Source organism: Athene noctua, chromosome 4 (assembly GCF_965140245.1).
Source record: "Athene noctua chromosome 4, bAthNoc1.hap1.1, whole genome shotgun sequence".
Taxonomy (NCBI): domain Eukaryota; kingdom Metazoa; phylum Chordata; class Aves; order Strigiformes; family Strigidae; genus Athene; species Athene noctua.
The window spans coordinates 49,617,755-49,633,759 of record NC_134040.1 but is presented as its reverse complement, the minus strand read 5'-3'; the positions used below and the strand labels follow the sequence as shown (position 1 = coordinate 49,633,759).

At 44.0% G+C, this 16,005-nt stretch overlaps 1 protein-coding gene across 2 annotated transcripts; it reads left to right on the top strand.

The window, feature by feature from the left end:
* The first annotated feature begins 1,522 nt into the window (after window positions 1–1,522).
* On the top strand, window positions 1,523–8,593 carry CCNG2 (cyclin G2). 2 transcript variants are annotated; one of them, XM_074905280.1, is made up of 8 exons: window positions 1,523–1,776; window positions 1,980–2,117; window positions 3,096–3,233; window positions 4,195–4,445; window positions 4,603–4,681; window positions 4,767–4,865; window positions 5,754–5,959; window positions 6,455–8,593. In XM_074905280.1, the coding sequence occupies exons 2-8, from the start codon at window positions 2,007–2,009 to the stop codon at window positions 6,585–6,587; spliced, it is 1,017 nt and encodes a 338-aa protein (XP_074761381.1). In that variant the 5' UTR covers window positions 1,523–1,776; window positions 1,980–2,006; the 3' UTR covers window positions 6,588–8,593. The 2 variants fall into 2 exon arrangements, with proteins under 2 accessions (XP_074761381.1, XP_074761382.1); XM_074905281.1 differs by lacking the exon at window positions 4,767–4,865.
* The last annotated feature ends 7,412 nt before the right edge of the window (window positions 8,594–16,005 follow it).

Below are 16,005 nucleotides of genomic sequence, written 5' to 3'. Positions count from 1 at the left end.
TATGGGAATCTAAGAGCGCTTGTCATCAAAATAAACTTGAAGAAATTGTCGGCCGTCATCAGTGGAATAGCAGACAGGAACTATGCCTAGAAATAGAGATTGGCATAGCAACATTGCTGACTGTTTTGTAGAGAAGACTGCTTATTTTTCCAGACTGTGACATTTAATAAACATTTTCTGTTTGTTGAAACTGCAGAACCTCACTAGATCAAACTGAATGCTAATCTGCTCAAGTCGCCACTACAGACTTTTGTCTCCAGTATGTACACAGCACGAGTCACTGTGGTTTAATTGGTTTTGTCCTATGACATTTGTTCCTTTGTGTTTGTCCACGAAAAACAGACAGAACATGGAACGCATTGAAACAGCCCCACAAATCCTCCAGACGATGATTTACTTTGCAAGATCCTATTTTGTCATTTGGGCTCTGTCAAGCTGCAGGCTGAGAAGCCCTTTGATGAAACCTCTGACAAGCGATCTGCTAGGGGCTCGATAGGCAGCTTATATACGTATTATGTAGTACACACCTTATATATTAAGGCTTATTAGCCATCTCCTACCTGAAGCATCGGACCCTGCATTCACACTCCACAGAAATGGACTTTGATTATAGAGAAGCTTGGAAGCGCACATCCTAAAAACACTGAGAACGCCAGACTAAAACCAGTTGACTCTTGGTCTGAAGCTTTGAGATGGAGCTTTTAAATCCAGATGGGCGTCTTGAACCTTCAAAAAACAGTATGAGAAAGGTCCTACACAGACACCCGGAGTTACACCCACGGGAGCTGAGCTACCTCAGGCCGCCCCCACTCGGGCCGTAGGTCAGCATTTATCTTTATCCTTTATTACAGCACAAGAGAACTGTGGGGACGGGAGATGCTTGTCGGCGGCTTAACTGCCCGGCGGTGCCCGGCAGCCACTGCTGCGGAGCCGAGCGAGTGCTGGGCCCCGTGCCCGCCCCGCGCCCGGCTCTGCCACGGTTGCTAAGGCCCGGAGCTGTAGGCGGGGCAGAGGTAGAACTCAACCGGCCAATCCTGAGAGAGCCGCCCTCCGTCAGCGACCAATCGCTGCCGGCCAATAACACACCCCCGCGGGGTGGGGAAGCGGCGCCGCTGGCCAATTAGCGGCTGGGGAGCGCGGGCCAATCAGGGCGGGGGAGGGTTTGGGCGGACTTTTTAAAACGGCTCAGACGCCACCGAGGCTCTGCACTCGCGTCCCTTTAAAGGAGTGATGCGCCCTGCTCTTGTGTCCCTCCGCCTGTGTCTGGCGCTCCCTTGGGGGACGCGCGGTGCCGCCCCGCTTCCCGTCGAGCGCGAGTGCCGTGGGATGGGCGCGTCGTGCCCTGATCTACGGGCCCTCTCGGGGCACCGCCAGGGTGCGCGGCTGGAGGCGGACTATTTTATTTCTCCGCGGCGCCTTACCGGCCGGGCCTAGCGGGGAGCGCTCCGCGCGGGGCCATCTGTGGGCCGCCAGAACAAAAACAAGGGGGCGGGGCCGCGCCGCCTCCATTTTGATACGGGGCTGGGGCGGCGGCGGTGTCTGGAGCCTGGGGATGGTGCCGCTGCCTCGGGCATCGCCGTGACTCGCCGGGGGAGGCGAGCGGGGCCGGCTGCGGGCGGGGGCGCAGGCGGCCCTGCCTGGATGCGGGGCCAGCGGCGGAACCGACCCGCGTCCGTGCGGTGACGGGAGCCGGGCTCGCCTCCCCCTCCCCGCCGCGGAGGAAGCGAGCGGTGAGGACCGCGGGGGGTGCCCGGTGCACTCTCCCCACCTCCGCAGGTGAGTGTGCCGGCAGGGCAGGGCTTGCCCTCTCCTTGAGGCGTCCTGTCGGGCCCCTTTGTTCGTCTCCACACTGCTGGAAGGGGTGGTGGTTCCCCCCGGGGGGGAAGCGGAGGAGAGGCCTCGGGCGGGGGGCGCCTGGTTCCCTTTGTCCGGCGGTAGGGAATGTTGCCGGCCGTTGACGAGGTGTGTCTGCTGTGAAGGTAAAGGATCCGGAGGCAGGGGAGAAGATGAGCAGCGAGGCGCTGTGGCTTTTCAAGCAGCTGAATCTCCACCTGGAGCAGGAGGGGAGGTTTCAGCCCCGCGAGAGGGGGCTCAGCCTCATCGAGTGCGCTGCCGAGGTGAGGGGGGGGATCTGGGCTGGGGTAGACTCGGAGGGAGGGAGGAGGACAGCCACCTCAGGGCAGGAAAGAAGCGTTTTAGAAGAGAAATCTTCTTGCTGGAAGAAAGACGTTCGTCAACTTCGGAAAGTTAATTCTTTCCCCTGTAAACGTCAGTTTTGTTTTAATTCTGCCTTAATCTGTAGTTCTTAACATAGGCTACATTATCAAAGAACTATGACCTACAGGACAAGTCAAATACTTAAGCGTTTAATATTTATTGTTTAAGCTTCGAGTGAACACCGAACCAAGAGAAGTGTTTTCTTTTCATCTCCGGAGCTTTGTAGCACTGTGTTGTACCCACTGCAGGAAAGCTGGGATGTCAAGGAGACAAGAAATGGGGAAATGACCAGCTTTTCCTTAGCAAGGTCTAGGGAAATGAACCTAGAAACAGTGCTTAACAGCAATAAGTAAGCATAAATATTTTCATGTTAATGACTAGAGTTCCTTACAGAGTTTAGGGCAGGCTTATGTTCCTTCTGTTTTTTGTGAGGTTTTTGGAAAGGACCTTAACGTTTAACAGAAAAAGTCTCTGAAATCAGTCTGCTTGTTTGTTTTGAAAGCAGAATTTCTGTCACTTAAATATTGACATGCAGGCAAAGAGGAGAATAAGCTGGGTTTGGTAATTTCTCTTTCTGTAAGGTCAGGAGTCACTATGTATGCACTTCGTACTATTGTCTTAAAATAACAGGTGCCTACTTGGAAATGTGGTTGTGCTGGGTATTGCACCAGTGAGACTCAGGACCTGGCTGTAATTCATGTACCAAGGGTGTGTTTTGAGTCTCAAGTATCTACATTATTTATTTTTAAGTAAAGAGAAATAAAGTATTTAAGGAAAAAAGAATTGCTTCCTTTTGATCTAAGCAAAAGGTGGTGTAGGGAGTGAGTGGTCACAGTCATCGCTGCTGCCACTTAATTCTGTCTTTGATTTTGCCATAGAATGAAAATACTCTGTGCCCAAGACAAAGGAATACCAAGGTGGAAGATCTTTGGAGTCTGACCAACTTTTTTGGTTTTGCAACTGAAACGTTTGTTTTGGCTGTTAACATTTTGGACAGATTCTTGGCTCTTATGAAGGTATTTTGGGGGGAGAGTACCTGCTATATAGTGTCAATTGAGAATATGCAATCTTCTGTGAACTGTCTTGTCTGACAAAGAAGGTTGTGATCTAGGACATAACTGCAGCTATTTACTCGTTCTATGCTAGCAACACTTCTGAAGACCTCCTTTGTAAACTTGGCATTGAGTACAGTTCTTTTTACCTCTAAAGGCAAGTAACGGCATGGTTTATTTCCTTTAATCTGTAGCTGTTATCAGGTGGACATAGAAGACTAAGAAAGGAGGAATTAGGAAGGAATACAATTTGTAACTTTGTAGGTACTGTGTTAAAGCTTAGCTTAGTGCCAGAAGTAATACCGAATGATCACTTGGAACTTTCTGTGTTTGTACTGCTTTATTGTAGACAATTTGAGCATAAACCAGTTCCCCATTATTAAGTTGGCAGAAAAACTTAAGTTGCATCAGTTATCTGGTCTGACTGTCCTTGATGTTGCACAAAATGCTATGCTGGTACATAGGAGAAAATAGCAGAGGTAGGAACAAGTTGTGGAGGGATAGGACTGCCTAGAACAGGCTGGGGCTGGATTTGTGTAGTCTTTAAATGAGGGTAAGTGAGCACTGCCACTTGGAGAAGCGGGGTATTGCAGTTCTTACTGGAGTTTCCTTGTTGTGTAGTGATGTGGAACAATTTCCATAGAGGGTGCTCAGCTGTTGAACTTCACTTCCTCTGACTTGGCTATGGCTGATCGATACTGCTTTATTGGCTCTGTTTCACTGAGACTTAAGTGATGTAACTTGTTATGACTAGGTGAGGTGTATGAGTAGACTGACATCAGGTCAACCTGAGTTAAGCAAATCTTTCTACTGAACTGAATATTCAAAACAGCTCACCTAGGCTGGGTGAGCTGTTGGTGTTGCTGTTTGACAGGTGTGGTGTTTATGCAGGGGGAAGTATTCAAGTGCTTCCCCTTCTTTTTAGGTGAAACCGAAGCATTTGTCTTGCATTGGAGTTTGTTGTTTCCAACTGGCTGCCCAAGTAGTTGAAGAAGAATGCAATATTCCATCTGCTCATGAGATCATCCGGATCAGCCAGTGTAAATGCACTGTGTCTGACCTGAAACGGATGGAGAAGATAATTTCAGAGAAGTTGCACTTTGAATTTAAAGCTACTACTGCCTTAACCTTCTTGCACTTGTACCATACTATTGTACTTTGTCATACCTCAGAAAGGTGAGTTGAGTTGCATGTTGTTGGTTTGATAAGCCCTTTTTCTCTTTATTTGCCACTTAAATGATTATGCCATGGGCTCTAGAGGAGGCAGCTTAGTTTTTACTTCCTGACACGTGAATGCTTGTTGACACATACTTTTCTCTTGGGTGTCTTACAGGAAAGAAGTATTGAATCTTGACAAATTGGAAGCACAGCTAAAAGCTTGCAACTGTCGCCTAGTCTTTTCTAAAGCAAAAGTAAGTTGAAGTAGCTTTCTTTGACTTCTGAGTAGGTTTTGATTCATGTTATGTTGAGCAGTGGGGGTTTTTTTTGTCCTTCTAGCCATCTGTCTTGGCCCTGTGCCTTCTCACTCTAGAAGTTCAGACTTTGAAATCTGTTGAGCTGTTTGAGATCCTTCTGCGTGTTCAAAAGCATTCAAAGGTAAATATTTTCTGTGGACTGTTTTTGTGGTTGTTGGGACTGGTGCAGTTAACGATGTACAGTGTTACATTTAAGCTACCCCTGCTGTCAGTGTACAATCTTTACAGGTATTGTCTGGCATCAGCTGAAATAAACAATGAAGTGGGTCTTTAAGTGTCTGTGTGCAACTCTTGTAACTAACATGATTTCATTGGTAGAATGCCAAATGCAAAAAGCTGCTGCTTAGAGAATGAGGTCAGGTAGTCATTTTGTACTGGCACATCTTGGCAGCTGCCTAGCTGGTTTGAAAAAAATAGCTTAAATGTATAAAATCAGAAGAAATGCTGACCTAATGCCGACATAATCCATGCTTTAACAAGCAGCTGATTTAAGTTGTACAGTTCTAGCTGTATGTTCTAGAGAAACTTCCAGCTGGTTCATATGACTACAATAACTGCTGAGATGGTTGTTCTTTTTGCCTGAATAACTAACATGGTATTTACAGCTTTTAGCTATGTGCTGTATCAGTTGATGGTCTAGAACAAGCTTTTCACTTCCATAGTCAAACTGAACTAACGTGGCTTCTTGAGGGGTGGAAGCAGTTCCTTGAAGTATGAGATTACACCATTTTAAAATGGAATAATCTTAGTTTCATTTTTCCTTTGGAAGTGATAATGAAAAATCTTAACTGCAGCTGACAGGCAAACTGTCAACTCGGACTTCAAGGTGGACATTTCTAGAAGGTGTACAGCAGTTCACCTTCAAAAGCAGTCCAACTTTGACAAAGGTATCAGTTATGACTCATATCTTGAACTGATATTTAAGTTTCTTCCAAGATGGTAAAATGGAGGGAGGGGTTATCTTTAGAGTGTGTAATAGACTAAGTAGGTTATTTTTTTTGCTTTTCAGATAAGTGATAATGACCTACTTTACTGGAGGGAACTGGTCTCAAAATGCCTAGCAGATTATTCTTCTCCTGAATGTTGCAAGCCTGATCATAAAAAGCTAGTTTGGATTGTTTCAAGACGTACAGCCCAGAATCTACAAAACAGTTACTACAGTGTTCCTGAGTTGCCAACAATTCCAGAGGGTGGATGTTTCAGTGAAAGTGAGAGGTTAGTAAAAAGACCAGGTGGTTAATTTGGGAATTCTAACTTTTCTAGAAATGTTAATGGTAATTCTGTATAACTAGGCTTATTCATGACTATTTGGAAAAATGCTAGCTTTGAAAATACTGATATACTTTTTTGAACACTGCAATGACAGTTCCCCATTTTTTCTGATGTTCAAGATGTATTTTAAGTCCAAGTGCTTAAAAGGGTGGAGAGGGACTCATTCCTTTTTTTTTAAGGCAGGAAGGCTTACAAAGCATTTAAGTCTTCTAAAGTAATTTATATTTGACATCTTGAACACTGGCTTCTTGGTAGGAGGTTTTTTGTCATTAGAGGAAAGGATGTTATGATTTAAGCCTTAGTGCTGAGAAGTGTTTAGATCTGGGATGTTAACACTAGGAACGGAAAAGCATGCAGGAAAACATAGGATTGAGGAATAGTTTGCCACTGTCAAGGGCTTGGGCTTTGTTGAATTATCTTTTGTACTGTTCCTTCTAGTGAAGACTCCTGTGAAGATATGAGCAGCGGGGAAGAAAGTCTTAGCAGTTCTCCTCCAAGTGATCTGGAAGGCGCCTTCTTCTTTGAACTTGAACCGAAAACAAAGTGGCAAGCTCTTAGCTGTCGGTCTTAGCATTAAATCTTGATTGTATTAGGTTGAGATTTTTTTAGGCACCATGGAGTCTTTTGGCAATAATAAATGAGATGGTAATCTGTAAACTGTATTAAGGCAAGAATTGCTGTGCTCTATCAATGCTTTGAATGCCTGCCCTGTTTTTTTTGTTATAATTTTAAGGAAGGAAAAAAAAATTCCCATTCAGGTCCCCAGTTCAGCAAAAATATTCATGTATAGTTCTCTTGTCAACTAGCATGAATATAATTGTGTGCCTGGTGATCCAAAATGCTTAGCAGCTAAACACCAGCAGTATGTCCTGGCAGCAGTGAAGGCTGACAGCAAACTGGGCTCTGTTTACAGGAGTGTAGCCGTAGATTGAGGGAAGCAGGGTTTTTCTTCCCTTTCCTTGGCATTCATTCTCATGTGATAGTGTCTACTTTGGGGCTCAAGATGTTGATCAACCTGTGCAAGTCCAACAGGAAGTTGCCAGGATGGTTAAGCAGGACCTGTGAGGGGAGGCTAAGCAACATGAGCTTATTCATCCTGGCACAGTACTGAAGTACCACCAGCCTTTTGGTATCTAAGAGGAGGTTGCTGAGGAGGTGACTTCAGGGTCTTCACTGGGAGGCATGGTGCAAGAATGAGAGGCTTTCATTAAATTGTAATGTGAATTTCTCGGTTAATGGCAGAAGCTTGCTCAGTGGGGACAGTCAAGCATGGGAGTGGACCGAGAGGGGCTGTGCGGTCTTTGTCCTGGGAGGTTCTCAGGATTCAACATGACAAAACCCTGAGCTTTGGTTTGAGCAGCGCTGATCCTGCTTTGAGTGGGAGCTTGGACTTAGAGTCCTCTTGAGGGCACCTCCGCTCTTGCCTATTTTGGGATTAGATCAAATTGGCTAAGTTATGTGGAATGATACACATACAAAGTAGCAGGCTGAAATAGTTTACTGTCAAATGGGCCAAATACTGAAACTGCTTTAACACTTCACATGTGCTCCTTTTCAACAGGATCTTGAGTCGTGTAGTCCAAGTAGATTTTTTTTTGAAGCTTGGTTTTTATAAACTTCAGGAATCCCTATTTCATAATAGTAGTATGCATGGCAGGAAGGAGGGTTCTAGTCAATACTAGTTTTTACTGAAGGATGGTATGAAGTGTGTGGCAGGGAATAATTTCATATTTTCTTTAATACAGATGTTTTTACACTGAAATTCACATTGTATGCTTCAGTGGGTTTAGAATCTTGACTGTTAACATGTCAATCCATACTATTAGCATAGACTTATTAACATGGTAAATCTTTAAGTCTACATTCCTTTTAATATTTAACCCTTGTAGTTGTTTTTCAGTATATTCATGTTATTAAGTCATAATCAAGACTTGTTTGCATGCTTATGTAAAGCAGTTAGTGCAGGAAAAGTTGGTATGCAGTAATATCAGATAAATGTGATGTTGATGAAGTAGTTAATGTAATGTTTTTTCTGAACTTTTTTACTGAAGCACAAATTTGAAATATGACTGTGTTTCTCCATATTGAGAACATGGCTAGGTAGCAAGTGGACTAAATAGGTCAGAATAATGGTGTGAAGTGTGTTGGTGCCAAAGTAGAAATGAAGGAGCAAACAAGCTAAAGGCTGTTTTGTAGATGCAAGCATTGTTTTAGAATGGTAAGAACAATGATGTAAGTTCATAACAGTTATGTGATTTGTTTTATAAAAATACAAAAAGTTTACAAAAATGTATATAAAAATGTAAATTAAAAAATGTACAGAAAAAAATTTAAAACAAAATGAGCAGGAAATACTGTATTTTTTTACATTGTATGTAACTTTTTGTAGGTATGTTGCATGTAGATAGTAATTTATTGTGTACTCTATATAAGTACTGTACATCTGAAGACTTCCTACTTCAAGTTTCTATGCCTGGAAGCTCCCTTCTGAAATGGAGAGCTTCAATTGCAGGTACCAAACCTACTGAGTCTTGTTTCAGTTGAGAACAAAAATAAACCAAGTGCTGTATTTGTTAACTGGTGTGAGTTATGGTTGGTTACTTGAAGCTTTTGCCTGGCTTTGGGGTTTTTTTTGCTGTATCGCTTGTATGGTACTGCAGCTGTGTTCCTGCTTCCCAGGAAGTTCTGGTAAGCAGTTTGCAAAAAGAGACTTCTGTATGGCTTGCTGCTGGACCTTGGCTCGTTTAAGTTGTAAAAGCCCGTGTGAGGTATCTGCTTATCACCCAGCTGCAGCCAGCCAGGCTTTGTCGTGCTGGGATGAGTGTCGGGAATGGCGCGTTTGCACATCTGGCAAGTAGGAGCTCCCACCTAGTGGTTAAGTTAGGGGTCATTACAGGCAAAGTGTTGCTTTGCTGGATTTGCGGTTGCTGTGTTCCCAGTCTTCCGTGCTAAACCTGGTTTCAGGATGTGTCTGTGTTTTGGCAATCCAAAACACCTACAGTAACTCATCAAAGGCAAACTTGAGCTTGTTTCCTTTTTGTTTCATCCTGCCCATCTTGCCAAAGTATTTCCAAATGATGCCTGTGTTGCAAAAAATTAAGGAATGAGGGGGTGTAAATGGTTCTTGCTGGAAAGATGTTCCCAACCCTAGAAAGACAAAGAGGGAGCCAGGACCTGCACTCAGCTACCTTCTGCAGTGGCTGTAGGCATCACGATCGACCTCCTGCAACTTGTAGCTTGATATGCATCTTCCCTCTTGACCTTTCTTGTGCAAGGAATGGGAGTGAGAGAAAGCACAAAGGTGCTCCCTCTGCCAGGGCAGCCTGTCTTCCAGCTCTGGCCACTGCTGCTGCGAAGGGAAATCCTGCCTTGGATGTCCCTGTGTTGGGGTGGTGTGTGTGGCCTGGGGATGGGAATAAATAAGGTGCTGTGGGGCTGGCAAGGAGTGCTGTTGCTCACAGATAGGAAGAGTAGGGTCACTGCTACTGTTAGAATAATCTTCTGAGTGTAATAACAATATTCAGTCTTTTCTGGCCTTCTTTGCTACTTTTTCTAAGTACAGGAACATGCTACAAGGCTTCTCACTTCCCACATGCAACAGATGAGGGATGGACACTTGATATTAAGAGTTCTGCAGGAAATCCCTTCTAATAACTCACATGTACCACTGAAAGTCAATTATATCATGTTCATCTTTGAAGCACGGTCAGTAATATTTTAAGAGCAATGGCTTCCTTGCTGACTGTTGTGACCGCTTTGAACATGAAAGCTACTGCAGCAAAGGTGTTCAGCTTCTACTTCAAAGGTGCCCACTCGGGTCGCTTCAGTACAGCAACTACCTTGCTCGGGAGTCAGCAGATAATGCGTGTGCTGTGTAGGTGGGCTGTTACAAAGGTAGGAAGCCATGAGCAATGGCCCTGGGTTTACTAACAGCTTGTGAGATTAGTCTGTTTAATAAAGCTTGAGGTGTACTGTTCAGCCCCTTTCAAGTTTGTCCCAGCACAAAAAGAAATTTGCTTGCAAGAATGTTGTCAGGTTTACTTCTGTGGTTTGATAATTTAGACTCAACTTTGATTTTTGCCGGGTCAGATAGCTGTGTATCCCTCAAAGGAGGTTTGCTTGGCTTTGTTCAAAGAATGGGGCTTTTGGTGGTTGGCTTGTTTTTAATAGCAGAGGTGTGCATGATTTCTAAATGCTGCTTTGGGATTTCTTGTACCATGAGGTGAGACTTGGAATGCTTACAGTCTCAAGAGTTTAAACTTGTGCTCATTTTCATAGCTGCCTTGTCAGTAAGACTGGTTTGTGTAGGGGCTGAGAGGGAATGCTTCTCTGGGGGAGACATCTGCTAGGACAGTTCCCTGTACAGTTTCTGTATGTTCCTCCCTGAGCCTTTGTGAGAGCGTGTTGCCTAACCTATTTAAAATGTAGAGCTGAAGGTTCACATCGGTGTAGACGAGCCCCAATTTCTGAGAGGATCTCAAGATGTTATCGTATTGCTCACCTGCTCTCCTGTGGCTGAGCTGAGCCGCAAGGAATCAGTAGTGGGACCACTTATGTTCCCAGTGAATTGTCATTCCATAATTACATAATGGTAATGGCCTCTTAAACAGGAAACTTGACTTCTCAGCCACTTGATTACTTAACAAGCGGCATGGAGCAATGAAGTCTTGTAGTGTAAATCAGCTGGTGTGTTCAGGCTCTGGTCTTTAACAGCTCCCCATTTTTTCTGGTGGAATAAGTAATATGTTTTTGTGGGCTCTGTGCATGATGGTAGCATGAAAGTCTGAACTATATGGTAAAGCAAACTGTTGATCTAAAAAGCGGTGCTGCTCCCCCATCTCATACCTTTTCTTTGCTTACTTGTAAAGGGACTGCGCTAATAGGTGAATGCCTTATTCTTGTGATATAAGTTAGCTATCAGGGCTTTGAAGCTCAGCAAAATGTGAATCAGTAGATACTGGGGCAAGACAAGAAACCAGCTTCTGCAGCTTTCAGTTCAGTGTACATTGCATAGGACCTTTAACAAGGGAAAATGGTTGTTTCCATTTCTGAATCATTTTTAAACTTGCAGCTGCTGTCTTCAGCTCCCTAAAAACTTGATGCATGTGAGATGAATGACTCACAAGAGGTTTTAAGGATGAACTCCAGGGACAAGCAAAATGTGCTTTGCTAACATACGTGCTTGGAGAGCAAGATCAGTTTTGCTGTGCACAAGTTAAAGGCTATGTTTGCCCATGAGCAGCAGTTCCACCATCTCTGGGAAGAGACTGGACAGGACCAATAAATAGGAGTGGATGTGTAAGTATAGCTGAGCAGAGCCTGTACTGGGTGTTCTTCTCTAACTGAACTGCATACCTTCTAAATAGCAAAAGGCATGGTTTTGACTTCAGGGCTGGACTCTCAGGTTTTGTGTTCTTGCTCTTAATTCCTGTTGTGTAAAAGCTTTTCTGGAAAGAGTCAGAATATAGATGAGATAATGTCTAACATATGTGCTAACAAAACTGCCATTACTAACCAGCTCCTTCACAAAATGGCCACTGTTTTTGCTTAAGCAGGGTGCCAAGTAGTGTAAACCAAGAATAGATAGTGGTGGAGATAAGCACAGAACTCATCAGCTGGGACAGCTGAAAGAAACTGCATATAATAAAACATTAGACAGCTCTAACTACGGTCTCTGTCTACTGTGTGTCATGTGAGCAGATAATCAGTATTATTTATCTTATATGTTACAACTGTGGTGTGTTACATAGCCTTACTTCGTGGCTTAAGCCACATGTCTAAGTGTAATGCATATGCCAAAAGGAGAAAGTTGCCATAACAACTGAATGAAATCAATTAGAGTAATAAGCAATTAAAATCTCATCCTTACTGTTGCATAAACATAGCATTTTGCTCATGAATTATTAGTAATCTTGCCTCTAGACCTGTATGTTCTGTTCCTGATTTGCAATCTCAACAATTTTTGAATTAATGAAGCATTTCATTCCTCCTTCAAAGAGTGCTGGTGGGGTTTTTTTTGGCTGCAGCAAGTATGTCTTCATCAGAGATGTGAACCCTATTAAAACATCTAAATGAAGGAAGCGTTCGTGATCGGATTTCCAGAGTGCTCGGTGCTGGCTTCATTCCCACCCAGTGAAGTCAATGGGAGAACTAGCCTATGGTGAGAAATTTTGTCCTGGACCTAGAAAGGCAAATGCAACTCCTCCTGTCACACGCTTCCTCCTTGACCTTCTATTTCTGAAGCTCTCGCTTCCTTTGTTCCCCCTCAGCAGAACAACGATAGGAATAGCTCCTTGCTGTAGTTCTCAGTTATCAGGGATAGATCAGCTGAAAACAGACAACTGCATAGCTGTTGTGGGAAGGCGGGATGTGTATGGGCCCATGAGGAAGTTGAGCTTGCGCACTCGGGTGGGAGTGGAGCTAGGCTACCCGTTTCTTCCCAGCAGGGCATTTCAGTGCTCCTATATAAAGATGTGCCAAGGCAGGGATTTACGCTCAAATGTAATGTTGCCTTTGCTAGCATAACAGGACTGGTGTTACGACCAGTTGATAACATCCCCCATCTGCTCTGGTTGCTGTGGGAGGAAGGTATTCAGCATTTTCCCAGTACAGCTACCTTCTGTTAGCTGGGAAGGTCCTGTGCTGTGCCTTGAAGGGTACCATTTCTTTAACAGCCTTGTGTGTGTGCCTAGAGCTTTGCCCACTGTGCATTACAAGTGGGTATGTGGACCAAGCCAAAGAGAGCTGCAGTTGTGCAAGTTAGTGGTGGAAATGCAACATCTGTTTACTTTGCAAGGGTCTGTATGCTTGTTTTTTGAGGATTTCATGTAGCTGTGGGTGAAATGTTTCAAAGGTTAAAGTTGCATTTTTAGTCCCAAGTCTCCAAGGAACTTTGGAAAACATGACTGTGGTCTAAATAGCTGAGCCAGGGATCTAGGAAGTCTTTTTTTCACCCAGAGTTCAATTATTAACTAAGTTAGGGAGCAAAAGGACTTGAGGTGATCCCTGGCTTTGGCTTGCTGTCCTGCCAAGATTACAAAAGCAAAGGCTGGTAGTCTAATGGTCTGTGCTGCAGGTGATCAGAAGCTAGGTACAGTTTGCATGCCAACTCCTTGCTCAGGACGTTGGCACAGTCTCAGACAAACAGGAGGGGAAAGCTGTTCTGTGACAAAGAGCAAAGTAGCGTGTTCTTACCTGGCTGTATCAGGAGGGCAGAGGGACACTGCAGGTCCCAGCTGATGCTCTGTGCTCCTGCAGCAGCTGTGTGCTGTCCCTCACTCAAACCATGCTTGTAAGAAGCAATTTTGGTGTATTGCTCATGAGGCCAAGCCCTCCTCTTCTTGGAATGCCACTTAGCAAATTCAGCAGTGCTGTCTTACCAGAGTCACTGTCCAGTGCATCCAGAGGTCATCTGTCTGATGCCTTTTCTTTTCTAAGCTTTTATTGTTCCATTAAATGTAATCCTGCCACCTTTATCCTGTCTGGGCAATCAGGATAAGCCACACACTCAGTGCTGTAAATGCAATGTGAGCTGCTTATATCACTTGTGAAATCAAATGTGGCTCTGTTGAAGGAATCTGGCTTTGTTCTATTCCTAGGATATGCGCTTTGATCAGTTACCTCCACAACCTACCATTGCTACTGAAATAGCTGTTGTAGTATTCTTACAAGCCTGAGTTAGGGATTCTCTCTTGCACCCCAAACTCTCTAATTCCACATAAACTGTTACGGTGTTGTTTTCTTTAACATCAAGGAAGTGAGGGTGATGATGCATACTCCTCTGATCTGTACACTGTGTGGCTCTTAATGCTTACGAAAACATGGATTTCTGTTTCAATGTAAAAAACATGTACATCTTATCCTGCCAACAGAGAGGAATGCTCAGTCATAGAACATGTCAAATGTTTGTTCATTGTTGAGTGCTAGGCAGCTATTGTGTTTATCATTTGGATGGGAGATGCCTTTCTCCAAGATATGTTAAATGGGGGAATGCTCTCTTGAAAATAATCCCTGGTGTGAACATTTGGCATGAGGGTGGCTTCCACCTGAGGGTCTGGGTCCTGATGCTTTCTTACCTGGATGAACAGAGTGTATCTCATGGACTTGCTCAAAAGTATGCTTAAAAATTAGTACCGTTTTCTTTTCTCTGCAACTTGTTCCAAATAAGGTAGCTGTAGTATTAATATTGTGACTGTACTAAAAACATTCTTTCTTTGATTTATACGTGCCCATTATTTGCTGTTGAAGCTGATTTTGGGATAACCAGCTAAGACTGAGGCATTCTATTTTTATGGGCAGCCTATAGACTGTTCTTAAAGTGTTTACCATGTTTTAAATATCCCAGCAGGGTGAAATGCACTTCCATTCTTCTTTCACATGGCTTGGTTGAGGAGCTGATACAACAAGGGTCAGTGTGTAAGAGAGCTCTCCCAGTGCTGAGCGCACTGTGAGGCTTCCTGGTTTGCAGTGAGGCAGTGCAGAAAATGGTGAATACTGGTGACCTTCCACAAGTTTCTAATGTGAACAGACCATTTAATTTTTTTTCCCTTTGGCAGTCTATAGGATTATTCTGGTTTTCTAGAGCAGAGTTTGAGGCAGGAGGGTTGAATTTCTTTCCACTCTGCAGATATACATCTTTGTACTCATAAAAAGGAAGAGGGAAGGAGAAGGAATGCTGTACTAAGTGTTGGATCTTGCTTACAACATCTTCGTGTATATACTACTTGTGTACTGATACAGTCACTGCTTGCAAGTTTACTAAGGCTGTGACCATGGTCTTCTAGAAAAGGGCCCATCTTTTTTGCTGTCATCCATGGCTTTTAAGGGGGTGTGGTTTTCTATAGACTGGAAAGGTTGCTTAAGGCATTTGACTGACATAAAGATAACTGGATTTTTAGCTTTGTCTTGAGTTTTCAGCATGAGTTTTGAGTAGCTGCTGTCCCACCCTGTAGAAATTTAGTGAATCAACCAACCCATTTGCAAAATGAGTGATAATCTCTCCCTATCTTTTTTTTGTGTGCTTGGCATGTTACTGCAGTGAACCAAGTGCTGTGTGCTTACTTGCTGTGTACATAGTATATCTTATTTACATTTGCATATAGCAGTCTCACCTGGTATCTTTGGATACAGCTAAATACAAAAGATAACTATAATTAAGGACTGTTTTGTAGGCTATAATGATGTCTGGCTTCTTATCCTTTCATCTACTAGCTGATTTAATAAACAAGAACGCAGCTGTGGTGGTAGCTTAGCACTCACTCTTCTCAGATCTCCAGGATGAATATGGATTAATTTCCTTCCAGGGAAATAACAGCAGCTTTAACTTCCACTATTGTCTAATCTGTGATGGTACCCCTGCCTTCAAGTAACCTGGCAGCAACACTTGATGCCTGAGCACCTACAGTGAAGTGTAATCCTTCAGCTTGTCTTCTCTGGGCTGATTTAACATCAGAGCTTTTAGCCCACAGTTCCTGGTTATATGTCACTATGCATTCTCCAGTATTACCCTCTTCCACCTTTCAGCTCATCCAGCAAGGTGGTCCTGGAGGTAAAACCTCAGTCTGAGTGGACATTGAGTCTCACTGGCCCACAGCCTCCAGCCAGATTCAGCTACCACAGACACCAGGAGCTGGGGTTAGTGTTGGTTTTTGTCCCCTGCTTCCCTTCTTCCCCAGGGACTACTTCAGCACTCCTAGGGTCTGAGAGAGAGCAAAATCAAAACAGCTGACTACAGGCTTAGCAGGGCCAAGCCTGCTGTGCCCAGCTCAACTAGGTTTTATGATAACATAGGTGCAGCTGGCAGCTTTCACTCAGCAGGGGATTTGGCCCAGGGTATTTGCTGATAAGCTTTGATCTCCCCAGGCCATAGTTACAAAGCAGAACAACCATTGGATCTCAGATGTGTAGTTGAAGAAAAAGCAGGCAATTAACCTGTCTGATCAGAGAGTGGTACTGTGGAAAGAGGGGACCTTTTTATTCCTACTTCACTG